We start from the raw sequence: 14,777 nt of genomic DNA, 5'->3' as shown, positions 1-14,777 counted from the left end.
TATTATAGCATCATGTGTCACGTACAACACAAGTTCTTGATATTGCACAGTCACCGTTTTAAAATACCTCCATCACTGCAGGATGTCTATGTGGAATATAATGCCGTACAGACAAACATTTCAAATTCGCTTTGAGTTGCCTGGGAAAGAGCCAGTGCCCCCGCGGTGGCAAAGGCTCTGAGATGGAAGGTGCTGCATTCTGTAAAAATAACTCATCACATTACTTTTTGAGTAAATCTACTGGTGTTCCTAACTAGATATACCTCACAGAAAACTAGACTAGCAGGGCATGCTCTAAAGTGTTAGATGACTTGATTCTTTTTTCCTTATGAGATGATCCCTGGTATTGAGGCTGGGCCTCAGCACAATAATGTAGCATTTGGGGAGAAAGATGCAACCCAGGAGACCAGCACCAGAGGCCAAGATGGAGAAGACCTCCACGGCCACCATGGACTTCCCCTTAGTGCTCAGGTAGGTGGGCACAAAGGAGACCCAAACGCTGCAAAACACCAGCATGCTGAAGGTGATAAACTTGGCTTCGTTAAAGCTGTCAGGCAATTTCCTTGCTAGGAAAGCCACCCTAAAGCTAATGAGGGACAGGAAACCTATGTAACCCAAGACAATGTAAAACATGGTAACTGAACCTTCATTACATTCCACTATGATTTCTCCAGCTAGGGAATAGAAGTCTAAATTTGGGAACGGGGGAGAAGTTACCAGCCAGACAGCACAGATCACAGCTTGGATGAGGGGACAGGCCAGGACAATGGAATTTGTCAGTTGTCTCCCCAAGAATTTTCTTGCCATATTTCCTGGCTTGGTGGCCATGAAGGCCAGAACCACTGTAATAGTTTTTGCCAAAATGGAAGAAACAGCAGTAGAGAAGAAGATACCAAACACAGCTTGTCTGAGAAGACAGGTGACCTTTCTGGGTTGACCGATGAAGAGGAAGGAGCAAAAGAAGCAGAGCAGGAGGGAGATGAGGAGGACGTAGGTGAGGTCCCGGTTGTTGGCTTTGATGATTGGTGTCTCACGATATTTAATGAAGATTGCTAGCACTAGAGATGTGATCAGAGAGAGGAAAAGAGCTAGAGATACCAAAATAAATCCCAGCATCTCTTGATAAGAAAGGAAGTGGATCGTCTTGGGGATGCACTGGTCATGGTTCTTGTTTGGATATTGATCTTCTGGGCATGGGGCACAGCTAGCTGCATCTGGAATGAGCAACAACTATTAAAGTATCTCAGACATGATACAGATGTTCTCGGGGGAGGCAGTTCAGCCCACAAAGAAGGAAATTTAATTTCCATTCTGCAGCTCGTTGTCCATACAAGGGAGCAACGTACCTTTGGTTGCTATCTGTTCTCCTTCAGCAATATATTGCATGAGAACAGAGTTTGAAAAATTACAACCCTCCACTTTTGTTAATGTGATGGCTCACAGCATCAAACTCATGTTTAATACTCCTGTGGCTAGTAATAAAATCCTGGTAACTGTAAGAACTGAACCATGATCTGTCACTTTCAGTGTCTTCTGAATTAGCAAATAAATGGAAGACTATCTGTCATTTTCTTCAATTATGAACTATCTCCACAGGAGATGTGCTGATACAATAACTGAGGAACAAGTTGCAGAAGACATGAAAAGGTGATCTATTTGCGACTTGGGGTATCATAACCTGATTGTTACAAGAACAGCTGAACACCTGCCCACATCAACTTTCTGCCCAAACAGTTTCAGATCTGATTCCCAAACAATCAAGCCCGGGTACATGGATCTTTTAAAAATTATGGATGAAAAGCTGAGCCAATGAGAATATGGACAAAAACCTAACAGATACTGAACTGGAAAGACCTTAGACATCAATGTTATGAATTTCCTTCCAATTATTACTTCTTCTTCATTGTCTAAATCTAACATTTCTTCAGGAAAACCATAGAAGTATACAGCCACAAACTTTATGTTATTCCTATTGAAAATTACTGACTGCCCCTCATCCATGAAGTTGCGTCTCCCTATTCCACTCATGCCCTAGGAATACTGCACTTCAAGATGGCACTCAAGGTTTCAGCTACCTGTCTGGTTAGAAATTGTCCCTTCTGGACAACGATCACATCTGTAGCAGCAAACTGGCTTCCCCTCTGGAATTTTTCTCTGGTGCCCTGGAGAACATCTCTCCACACACCTGGCAAAGGGTGGTATCTAAAAGGCAAGAGAAAAATTGTTGTTGCTATTTTCACAAGAAAGAAATTGCTCTTAACTGGACTTGATCAATGGAATTTCCCATTGCATTATGGATGGGATTACCAATTTAGAGGGCCAAACATATTCTGGATGTCTGCAGGTTATTTAGAACCATCGTGATACAGGCTTAGGCTGAATGTATACCGCTTGGGAGACAGAAATAGGAACACAGGAAGCTGGTCAGACTCTTGGTCTATTTTGCTTAGTAATGTCTGCACTGATTGGCAGCACTTCTCCAAAAGCTCCAGACAGAAGTCTTTTTCCAGCCATACTTGGAGATGCTGGGGGATTGGACTTGGGACTTTTTACATACAAAGGTTGTCCTTTACCACTGGTACAGTCTTTAGACTCAATGGGCCTTTGGTCTCATCTAGAAAGACATCTTCTGTTCTCAAGGGACAGAACTGCAATGTTCTTTTGTTCTCCCCCATGACCCCAGAACATTCACTTCAACCCCACCTCTGTAGCCCACACGATCGCATCAGATTGAACAGTGAAGTCTTGGCCTGGGGGAGCCCCTGGATCCATCCATCCAACTTTTACAAAAGCAGAAGACTCATTTGGAGAAAAAATCCAGTTCACAATATCGTAACTAAGCTTCATCATGCCCCTTTCGGTGAAAAAGACTTCATCTCCAGCGCTGTTGTTAAACCGGACATTCCTCAAGGAGGCAAGCATCTGAAATGGAAAGGACACTTGGAAAATGGGGTAACTGTGAGTGAGTCCTCATGTCTTTTAACAAATTATGAATGCGACCACATTAGTGGACTCTCTCCCCACCCCATCTCCATTATTTAGTTTAATCGAGAGCATCTGGATCAAAATAAATGGAGCAAAGAATAAAAGGAACCTGGTGGTCGGAGTCTACTACCGGCCACCCAACCAAGGAGAAGACGAGGATGAAACTTTTGAAAAGCAAATAGCCAATGTTTCAAGGAAGCATGATGTAGTAGTAATGGGGGACTTCAATTTCCCCGGTATTTGTTGGGAGACAAATTCTGCAAAGCATGGCCCCTCCAGGAAATTCCTGACTTGTGTGGCGGATAACTTCCTCCTACAGAAAGGAGAGGAAGGAACTAGAGGATCGGCTATCCTTGACTTGATCCTAACCAACAGAGATGACTTAGTGGATAAAGCAGCAGTTACAGGAGGAACTCTGGGGGAAAGCGACCATGTCGCACTTGAGTTCTTGGTTCTAAGGGAAGCAAAAGCCGAGTGTAGTCAAACGCGTACCCTGGATTTTAGGAAAGCTGATTTTAATAAACTCAGAACAATGATCAATAAGGTCCCATGGCAAGCGACACTAATGAGAAAAGGAGTCCAAGATGGGTGGAAGCTTTTAAAAAAGGAAATTCTCAAGGCACAATCACAAACAATTCCAACAAGAAGAAAAGGTGGAAGACAACAGAAGAAGCCAGTGTGGCTTCACAAAAAGCTTAGGGATGACCTGAAAACAAAAAGGACACATATAGGAAGTGGAAAGAAGGCCAAGTAACAAAGGAAGAGTCCAGGCAGGTAGCACAGAATTGCAGGGATGGCATCAGGAAGGCTAAAGCTGAGAACGAGCTGAGCTTAGCGAGGGATGTTAAAAGCAACAAAAAGGATCTCTTCAGCTACGTGCATAGTAAAAGGCAGAGGAAAGAAATGGTTGTTCAGCTATTAAATAAGGATGGCAAAATGATAACAGAAGACAAAGAAAAGGCAGAGGTGCTCAATTCCTACTTTGGCTCAGTCTTCTCCCCAAAGAGGGTCTATGACCCCCCTGGCAAAGGTGAAGTGCAGGCTGAAGGGGCAGGACTGCAGCTTGAGATCGATAGGCATATGATCAAGGAACACCTCATTACTTTGAATGAGTTCAAATCTCCAGGGCCAGATGAACTGCATTCTAGAGTAATAAAGGAAGTGGCAGAAGAACTCTCAGAACCGCTGTCTATTCTCTTTGAGAAATCATGGAGGATGGGGGAAGTGCCAGATGACTGGAGGAGGGCTAACGTCGTCCCTCTCTTCAAAAAGGGTAAGAAGGAGGAACCTGGGAACGACAGACCAGTCAGTCTGACACCAGTCCCTGGGAAAATTCTGGAGCAGATGATAAAGCAATCCATCTGGAAGCACCTTGAAAACAATGCCGTGATTACTCGAAGCCAACATGGATTTGTCAAGAACAAGTCCTGCCAGACAAATCTGATCTCGTTTTTGATCAGGTAACCTCCCTTGTGGACTGTGGGAATGCTGTAGACATCATATACCTCGACTTCAGCAAAGCTTTCAACAAAGTGCCCCATGATATCCTGATGAGCAAACGAGCTCAAAGTGGGCTAGATGAAACAACGATCTGGTGGATCCACAGTTGGCTACAGAATCGGACAAAGAGTGCTTATCAATGGGACCTTCTCAAGCTGGGGAGAGGGAATGAGTGGGGTACCGCAGGGCTCAGTCCTGGGCCCAGTGCTCTTCAACATTTTTATTAATGACTTGGAGGAGGAGGTGCAGGGAATGCTGATCAAATTTGCAGAGGACACAAAATTGGGCAGGATCGCTAATACTTTGGAAGACAGAAACAAAATTCAAAGTGATCTGGATAGACTGGAGCGCTGGGCAGAAAACAACAGAATGACATTTAACAGGGATAAATGCCAAGTTCTGCACCTAGGAAAAAGAAACCAAATGCACAGTTACAAGATGGGGGATACGTGGCTCAACAACACTACAAGCGAGAAAGATCTTGGAATTGTTGTCGATCCCAAGCTGAATATGAGCCAACAATGTGATGTGGCTGCAAAAAAGGCCACTGCTCTTTTGGGCTGCATTCATAGAAGCATCGCTTCCAAATCCCGGGAAGTACTAGTTCCCCTCTACTCAGCACTGGTTAGGCCTCATCCGGAGTACTGTGTCCAGTTCTGGGCACCACACTTTAAGAAGGATGCAGACAAACTGGAGAGGGTTCAGAGGAGGGCAACAAAGATGATCAGGGGGCTGGAAACAAAGCCCTATGAAGAGAGACTGAAAGAACTGGGCATGTTTAGCCTCGAGAAGAGAAGACTGAGGGGAGATATGATAGAACTCTTCAAGTACTTGAAAGGTTGTCACAGAGAAGAAGGCCGGGATCTCTTCTTGATCATCCCAGAGTGCAGGACACGGAATAATGGGCTCAAGTTACAGGAAGCCGGATTCCGGCTGAACATCAGGAAAAACTTCCTGACTGCTAGAGCAATACGACAATGGAACCCATTGCCTGGGGAGGTGGTGGGCTCTCCCACGCTGGAGGCCTTCAAGACGAGGCTGGACAGCCACCTGTCAGGGATGCTCTGACTTGGATTCCTGCACTGAGCAGGGGGTTGGACTCGATGGCCTTGTAGGCCCCTTCCAACCTTGCTGTACTATGATTCTATGATTCTATAATGCTTAAAATGCCGCTTCACTGAAATGCCTCGTCCAACTCTAGTGGCTGGGGGGAAGGTTGGCTGGTTTTCAGTTATTACAACACACTTATATATCTTTGAGTGGGAGCTGGGGGGGTTGACTCAAGGCAGCAAAGCGGTTCTGCAGTTAGCTGGCAAGAAAGAACACGGCGGGGGGAGCTGCCCAGTGTTTGTGTTTGCAGGGTAAGCAGGGGCAACACAGGTATTTAAACTAGCACTCTGGGGAGGATGTGGCTTGTTTGATGTCCCCCTCCACAGTATCCACAGCTGTAAGCCTTTAGACGAGGCCTTTAGTCCAGCCTTTAGACAAGGCTGGACAGCCATCTGTAGAAGAGGCTGGACAGCCACCTGTCAGGGATGCTCTGACTTGGATTCCTGCACGGAGCAGGGGGTTGGACTCGATGGCCTTGTAGGCCCCTTCCAACCCTACTCTTCTATGATTCTATGTAAATCCGTAATTATCCCAGAAGCACTACAAGTTTCTGCTGCTTTTAACCCACTTCCTATTGCTCTTTAAGGGAAGTCATGGCCATGAAAGAACATCCATGGAGTATTTCTTTCTTACAGTCTTTAGAACGGACTCCTAGCCCTTCTCCTAGGCTCACCCTTTCCTTCCAGGATCAGACCCTGGAGAAACCACCAAGGCAGACTTTCTAAGATGGCCAGATCTGAAGGAGGACGTTACCTGCCACGGCTGAATATTCAGAAGGCTCCTGTCTTCCCCAGTCATTGCACATTTGGATCCAGATGAGGACACGGCCTGTAGTGCGTGTGCCATGGAATAGACGGCGTTGTAGATGCTGTAGCTGCCACTTGTCATGCTCATTTCAAACGTGGAGGCTGACAAGTCTTCCAGCTTCTCCTCCCCAGTACAGTCTCTCTTTCCCCGTGAAGAGGTTTGGCCTAATTTTAGGAATTTACATTGAAATGTCATTTCCCACCATTCACGGATAAAGATGTCTCCTTGCGGTCGGAGTGGACACAAATCCCGGAGAAAAGGCTTGAATTCTGGCACATCCCTTCTGTGGACTCTGAAGTGCAAAGCACCATGGAAGACACCCAGTTCTCTCCTGTCTGAGTGGGAGCCTGTTTCAGCCATTTCCCAATGAGACGTCAGGATCCAGACCTTCCTAAATGGAGTCTTTGTCTTTTCTTCATGAATAACCAAGAAGGTTTGTAGTAACTGTACAACACTGGTGTCCCCAAAGACAATCATCACTTGGGGCTCAAACCAAGAACTAGGAAGAGAGAATTTTATCGTTAGAAGGAAATGGAGCATGTTTGTTAGGGCGAACATTTCATTGACGGCCACACAGATGTCCTTTTGCCTGAGCATTATTGTCAGGGTCTGGATGAAATGTTCACCACTGTCACCCTTGGAAGCAAAGAGCCCAATCCAGTTCCAGTGGAAATGCAGGAGCAGCCGGACTAAGCCCACATATTGAGGGGTTTCATTGGGATCAATCTGGTAGAAGGAGGGAAATTCCCTTTTCTCTTCCTGCTCAGAGTTGAACAAGCCATAACCAAGCTGAAGGAAGGAATATCCTGTTAGTCAGTTGCAGCAGAATTTTGTGATGCTATTTAGACTAGCACTTTTTTTTTTTACATTATAAGCTTTCCTGGACTACCACAGCCGACTGCAGATGCATGAAGTGTTATCGTGAAGGAAGACACCCATTTTAAAAAATGGATCTCTAAATATTTCTTTAGGACTCCCCACTAGTGTGGATATCCGCTCCGAAGTCCAGACTGCCATGCAGGTAACCCTGACACAATTTCTAACCATTGCAATGGATGGGCCTTTGTGTCTGTATTCTAGAAATACGACTCTTTGCCAGTGACTATGGGGCTTTCTGGCTTTAGGGTCCCTCACCAAATATGATAATTTAGCCAAGCCAGTTCCGTTCTGTGTCAAAATTAATCAACACAAGCAAAATAGAAAACATGACACAATGTTAGCAGGGCTTAATCGGATGATCTTGAAGTACCCCCACTCCGAACACCATGTGTTTACCCCTAAGCGAGTATGTGGCTGAAACGAAAGCTACTTTGTATGGAAATGTGTCCCAATACCTAAAACATGGGCAGATTTTATATTTGGGGGGAGATGGCAGCAAGAAGAACAAGGAGTCTTGTGGCACCTTGTTCATTTCTGAGTCTTTACACTGTTGAACCCCTTCATGGATCACTGCCTTGCTGTGGCGAAGGCACTTGCGTGACTCGGTGAAGCCATAAGCTACGCCGTGCAGGGCCACCCAAGACGGACAGGTCATGGCGGAGAGTCCTGACAAAATGTGGTCCACTGGAGAAGGAAATGGCAACCCACGCCAGTATTCCTGCCAAGAAAACCCCACGGAACGTATCACAAGGCTAATAGGACAGGAAGGCCTGGCGTGCTCTGGTCCATGGGGTCACAAAGAGTCGGACACGACTGAACGACTGAACAACAACACACTGTTGAAACCTGAAACCTTTTATGTAAGACCCCGTGCTGGGATTAGTGACACAATATTGTCCTGAGACTCTTGCTACCATCAAAGCTTTCACATGGTAGGTCAGCTGAAGTCAGACGGCGCTCTACTCCTGCCATCCAGAACTGAGGCAACGCACTCACTGCATGAGCAAATCTCTTTTCAAAGAGTGGCCTGACCATCTTACTGTTGCAGCTCCCTGAGATCTATGCCCGGATGAATCCCCTTACCTGTGGAATCTTGAAGATGCCCATTAAAGATGCCATCTCCCTTGAGGACGTGGGGATGAGACCCCCAATAACAGAGAGCAGCTTATCTTGCCTGTCACACTTATAATTGGGAACCATTTGCTCCCGTGTGGAGAGCAGAGAAAGGCTGTTCAAGTAGATCCTTCTTAGGATGCCCCTGTTGTCATAGATACGGAAGCCAAGCATGACGTTGGGTAGCAGAGTTGGATCCTTGTTGAGCTCGCTGACCGCAAACACCAAGGCCAGGATGTGCTGGTAGTTCTTGTAAGTCAGCCTGCAGCGATGAGAGTGGCATTGGGGGTTGGGGGTTTGGAATCCCAGCAGAATCACAGAAACATGGAGGGTACAGAAGTCCATGTGGTTCAACCCTCTTTGAACAAAGACAAAACCTTCTAGACCATAGCCCCTTCCAGCCCAGAAACCACTGACAAATTCGGCTTCTTCTGTTGAAACTCTCACACGAAGACACACAGCCAGCAGCGCTAGCAGCATTTCATAAGAAGATCGGAAGAACCCTGCTGGATCAGAGGCCAATAGTCCATTTAATTCAGCAGAGGTATTGTTGTTGTTGTTGTTGTTGTTGTATTATCTATTTTAACTAATCATGCCCCACCTTTCAGGATGCAAATCCTTCAAAGGCAGCTGATCAGTAAAACCACAATACAATAATAATAGCATCATAACGGGACAACTTAACAATTCACCAGAAAATTCACCACAGGGCTTAACAATGCCATATAACTTTTAATTGACCTCCTCTATGGATTTGCCTAAGAAGAATGTAAGAAGAGGAACATCAGAAGAGCCCTGCTGGGTCAGACCAAGGTGACTCCATCAAGCTCAGCATCCTGTCTCCACCTGTGGTCAGCCAAGATGCTTCTTGGGAGCCCCACAAGAAGGATCTGTAGGCACCAGTCCTCCTTCCCTCTTCCTCACTCTCAGCAACTCCTTTTCAGTGGTAGACTGCATATAAACATGGAATCTCTGTTTGGTTGTTTGGTCGTTTGTTTTATTTATACCCCACCTTTCTACCAAAAGTGGCACTCAAGGTGGCTATATTTCGCTTTGATGATTAATACCGTTTCATAGATTTGTCCTCCATGAATATATCTTACCTTGCTGCAGTAGATGCAACTGCATCTTTTGACTTCTTCAGTCTCTGGAATCTGTAGCTCTCGGGGTGTCTGCTACACTGCTGGATAAGCATCAAAAATTCCTGAGAGGGAAGAAGCGGAGAGATTTCCCCAGGCTCAGAAGAAAGCCAAGGAAGAGCCCCTGGGTCTTTGAATCTCGTTATGGGTTGAAGCCCATCATGACAAGCCAGTGAGATTCATAGACTAAACCACGAAACTACAAATGTCAGCTGCATCACTAATGCATTTCCCTGGAAGGAGCCCTCTAATCTGGAACAATAGCAGCATGGCCCCTCTCAGATCCCTCCTGTAGAGACTCACATAGAATAAGAGGCGGCAGGCGCTTCCTGAAATTTCAGCACCGTCAGGAAATAACCTTTGCCAAGGGCTAAATTCCCACCAACAATGAGGTCTCCTGGCCTGTAATAGTCTTGCTGGGCTGGAAAAGGCCTGGCCAAGGGGCATTTGGTCTTCAGCACCGTGTGGTTGATGGCCTGAGGAAGGAGCAAAAATATCAGCAGCCAAACCAGCAGTTTCAGGAAGAGACCTTCCATCTCAGACTGGCAACCACAGAAGCTGAGCTGCAGCTGACTGCAGAGATCCCAGGCAGAGCTTAACACTGTGGGGACAAAAAAATCACCCACCCAGGTATCCCTCCCCAACCCCACCGGGAAGCAGTCAGGGCATATTTGTATTAATATACTTAGATTTACATTATATTTTCTCCTGGATCTCGTTCTTTTTGCTGGATAGAAATCCACAGGGGATTCTTCTATAATTACTGTGATATCGCTAATCCCAGGGTACAGAAATAACCACAGCCCTGTAGCGCTGGGCTCCCTTCACACCACGGAGGGAGAAAAACATGTTTGCATCTCTCTTCACTTGTCTACGGGCCAGCTGGGCTCAGGGATTTGACGTGAGTTGTCAGGTCCTGGCCTTGGGCCTGTGTGGAGCAGAAGACCTAAATCCAAGATGGAGTCTAGGCTTGCCACAAAGTTGGTCCTTCTGCCCGGTTGATGCCTGGGGAAAAGGAGGAGTTGGGCATGGCAGAGTCACGGTAATTTGTAACAGTGCGAAGACTAACAGTAATGGCCTTCCTGGATGGAATGACTAGACTGCCTGCACTTAGTTAGAACATGCTCCTATTACCCTGACTTTGGCTTTCTTCACACAGAGCTTTTATCCTGCAACTGAGATTGCTCCCTCAGGGAAGTTTGCAGGCTCTTTACATGACATCGTGATCGTTCAAGGCGTCTCCTGCACTAAATGCCCTTTCTTCCGCTTTTAAATAGATGGCAGATCATGAGCTATCAAGTTACCCCGTTGTGTTCCGCTTGGGTTCCCTCCATGAAAAGAAGAAAAGTGGCGAGAAGAGAAGCGAGACCAATGAACGATGATGGACGATTCAGATACGGGGAGAAGGAGGGAGAAGGTGGGGGAAGGAAGTGGGCGAAAAAGGGAGTCGTTGTGATCCTGCATCTAAAATGGAAGCAGAAAGCCCCATTTTAAATGCAGGATTTTAGGCTGGTGTGGAGATACCCTTTGGTGCTTTCCTGGGAAACAAGAGAGTACAGGGTGCAGACTCCCCAAACACGACCTTTTCGGGTTGTTCCTCAGCTGGGCATCAGGCTCACAGTATGTCTCAGGGAGGATCATGGCCTCTCCCATCACATCTGAGGTGCCTTGGAGGCAAGGAAATGGTCCAGCATGGCCACCGCAGCCTAGAGTGATTTACCCTCCACCTCAGTCCAACGCATTAATTGTGAGACCTCGGCCTGCCATGAGGACTCCCCAGTTTGAGGAAAGGGTGGGGTGTTAGTGTGGATCATGGCCCACTCCTTGGCAGGGTTTCCCTGAGCAATCCTCTTAAATGTGGCCCATGACCACATCTAAGCTGAGCATCTCAGGAGGGAGGAGACACTTGCATGTATTACCTGAAGGATCGTCTCCTCCCATATGTACCTGCCCAGACCCTAAGATCATCTTCAGCGGTCCTTCTCTGGGAGCCCCTGCCAAAGGAAGTGAGGCGGGGGGCTATCAAGAAGAGGGCTTTTTCTGCTGGGGCACCCCAATTGTGGAATGAGCTTCCCAGAGAGGCACACCTGGCTCCAACCTTGCGCTCTTTCCGGCGCCAGGTGAAGACCTTTTTTTTATTTTCCCAGGCGTTTTTAGTTCTGCTGTCTTAAATCTGTTACTGTCTTTTAAATCTCTGCACTGCTGCTCGGTTTTATTCTGGTTTTTACTTTTATACTGTAGTTTTAAACTTCTAAATGTTACGGTGTATTTTATGCTGTATTTTGTGGTTTCAGTTCTTGTAAACCACTCGGAGACCTTCGGCAACTGGGTGGTATAGAAATGTACTAATAAATACATACATACATGTATTAGGAAGATATTTCACCAGGCTCAGCTTGGTACAGTGGGTCCTGACCCTGACATGAACTGGTAGCTTCTAGAGCTCCAGGGAAAGGCCCAGATTGCCCTGATGGTAGGATGGAAGAATCCTTTGAAGAACTAGCTATGGACAGTGTGAAGCCCATCCAGCTCACATCCCAGGGTTACAGAATCCACCAAACAATGATGGTAGATGATGCCAGTCAATATCCTGAGGCCTTCTCCTTCAGCAAGTCACAGCAGCCTTTGTTTGTCAGCTCACATGGGGTTTGGCCTTGGAGAGTTGTCCCCATAAATTCCACACAGACCGAGGACATTCACATCTCATGTGCATCGACCTGCTGTTGCAAGCACAGATGTCCCTTTCCATCCCCACAGAGATGGCTTGGCTGAGTGCTAGAACTGCACCTTCAAACTGATGGGGTGGAAGTTTACCTGGAGAACCCTAAGACCTAAGCTGGCATTTTCCTGCTCTGATATTTCCTCTCCAGGAAGGCCCTCAACCTTCAAAGTGGTTAAAACATAAGAACATCAGAAGATCCCTGCTGGATCAGGCCAAGGGTCCATCTACTCCAGCATTCTGTTCACACGGTGGCCAACCAGCTGTCAACCAGGAACCCACAAGCAGGGCATGACCACAACTCCACCCTCCTGCCCATGTTCCCCAGCAACTGGTGTACATAGGCTGACTGCCTCTGGCACTGAAGGTAGCACATAGCCATCGGGACTAGTAGCCATTGATAGCCTTTTCCTCCAGGAATTTGTCCAACCCCCTTTTAAAGCCATCCAAATCGGTGGCCATTACTACATCCTGTGGTAGAGAGTTCCATAGTTTAACTATGTGCTGTGTGAAGAAGCCCTTCGTTTGATCTGTCCTGAATCTCCCACTGATCAGCTTCATAGGATGACCCTGGGTTCTAGTATTTTGAGAGAGGGAAAAAATTGTCTCCCTATCCACATTCTCCAAACCAATCTCCCCTTATCCTCCTTTTTTCCAACCTAAACAATCCCAGCTGTTGTAAGCTTCTGTCATAGGGGAGATGCTCCAGCCCCTTGGTCATTTTAGTTGCCCTTTTCTGCACTTTTTCCAGCTCTACACTACATTTTTTGAGGTGTGGTGACCAGAACTGTACGCAGTATTCCAAGTGTGGCCGCGCCATAGATTTGTGCAGGGGCAGTATGATATTGGCAGCTTTATTCTCAATTCCTTTCCTAATTATGCCTAACACGGACTTTGCCTGTTTTACAGCGGTCACACACTGGATTGACATCTTCCTCAAGCCGTCCGCCATAACTGCAAGATCTCTTTCCTGGTCGGTCAGCTCACCGCTAGCTTAGATCCCATCAGGCTATACTTGAAGTTGGGATTTTTTGCCCCAGCGTGCATCACTTTACACTTGCTTACATTGAGCCACATTTGCCATTTCAATGCCCATTCTCCCAGTTTGGAGAGATCCTTCTGGAGTTCTTCACAATCCCTTTTTGTTTTAACCGCCCTAAATAATTTGGTGTCATCTGCAAACATGGCCACTTCACTGCTTTGCCACCTTTGTACTCCTCTTCTGGTTTGGGGGGTGGAGGGATGAAAGTGGTGCATGGCCGGTGTTAGGTTTAGCCCTCTTCCCTGGTAAAGAAACTCCTTCCAGTGCAACCAGGAGACAAGGCCGGACAGCAATGATGACAGAGCAGGAGATAGGAGCGAGACATAGCATTGCTTAGGTAGACCTTGCCGGAAAAGGAAGTCTTTTATACTCCTTCCTCCTCAAATGCAGCCAATGGCCAACCTGGGTGGGTGGAACCTGGCAAGATCTAGAACATTGTCCCCTCAGAGGCTGCAGTTTTATGGCTCATCACATGGGGCAGGGACCAGCAGTTCCTGACACAACATTGCAAGCCGAAGAATTATATATTAATTAATTAATTCATTCATTCATTCATAACATGTTTATCCTTCAGGTATGTGGGGTTCGGGCCACTGGGGGCTCTAAAGTAAGCAGAAGAACCTACAACTAGACCTGGAAGGAAACGGTTAGCTGGTAGAGTCCTTTCATAACTGGCATTATATGTATAAACTTGGTCAGACCAGTCCAAACTTGTTTGTCCGTCTCCTTTGGTGGCAACAGCTTTGCCCCAGCCCCACTGATGCTAGGATGGGGCATGCCAGCATCATCACATTGGCCTCCCGTGTCAATCTGGCCGTACCAAAGTAGAAACCAGAGAGCAAAAACAGTATAATGAATGAAGAGGAGCTACGTTTTGCAGCCTGGGAAGAAAAACTGCTTTGCTGTTGCGGTTAAGCCCTGTGCCATTTTTCTAGGTAGAAAAGTGGGGCACCAATCAAATAAATGAACAGATAAATAAAATTAATATGGCGGATTTTCCCTAGGCCTCAATTGTGTTTTATACTCGAATCAACAATCTAAGTTAATTCATAAGAAGCGGTGCCTGTTTTCAGTGGAAGGAGGAGAACACGTCCTGAGCAAGTGTGCAAGAACTGTGTTGTTCCAGCAAGGGCTAGACTTGGGCTGAAGGCTGATGTAGGCCCTCTGGGAAAAGTCCTACTCAGGAGGGCCTTGCTCATGAGGAGGCCTTTACTCTTGAGGAGTCTTTTTCTGCAAGCAGGCACTTCTTCACCTGGCCATGCTCCTTAGTGAGTGTAGTGCAGCTAAGATTTGTAGGAGGGGCTCCTGTTCCTGGGTTTACTAATAGAAAACTGCATCTTCTTGGGGGTGGGGGGTTGATTACATCTTCTTGAGGTTTAAACAGTGTGAAAAAGAGATGGGAACTGATAACTGAAGAGATGGGAACTAAGTATCCAGGAACCCTTAGCCTCTTTGTAGCTCAAAAAATGTTGCATATGGTGTC

General features: G+C 46.6%; 1 protein-coding gene across 1 annotated transcript; it reads right to left on the bottom strand.

The window, feature by feature from the left end:
- Window positions 1-294: 294 nt before the first annotated feature.
- On the bottom strand, window positions 295-8,568 carry LOC146333937 (vomeronasal type-2 receptor 26-like). The gene is made up of 7 exons (XM_084825306.1): window positions 8,365-8,568; window positions 7,102-7,191; window positions 6,711-7,038; window positions 6,349-6,566; window positions 2,704-2,922; window positions 2,076-2,202; window positions 295-1,214 (listed from the first exon to the last, which is right to left on the bottom strand). The coding sequence occupies exons 1-7, from the start codon at window positions 8,566-8,568 to the stop codon at window positions 295-297; spliced, it is 2,106 nt and encodes a 701-aa protein (XP_084681432.1).
- Between the last annotated feature and the right edge of the window lie 6,209 nt (window positions 8,569-14,777).

The sequence above is a fragment of the Heloderma suspectum genome, chromosome W (assembly GCF_057233095.1).
Source record: "Heloderma suspectum isolate Gila_16-S chromosome W, 16-S_ref, whole genome shotgun sequence".
Taxonomy (NCBI): domain Eukaryota; kingdom Metazoa; phylum Chordata; class Lepidosauria; order Squamata; family Helodermatidae; genus Heloderma; species Heloderma suspectum.
This window is presented reverse-complemented; position numbering and strand designations above follow the sequence as displayed.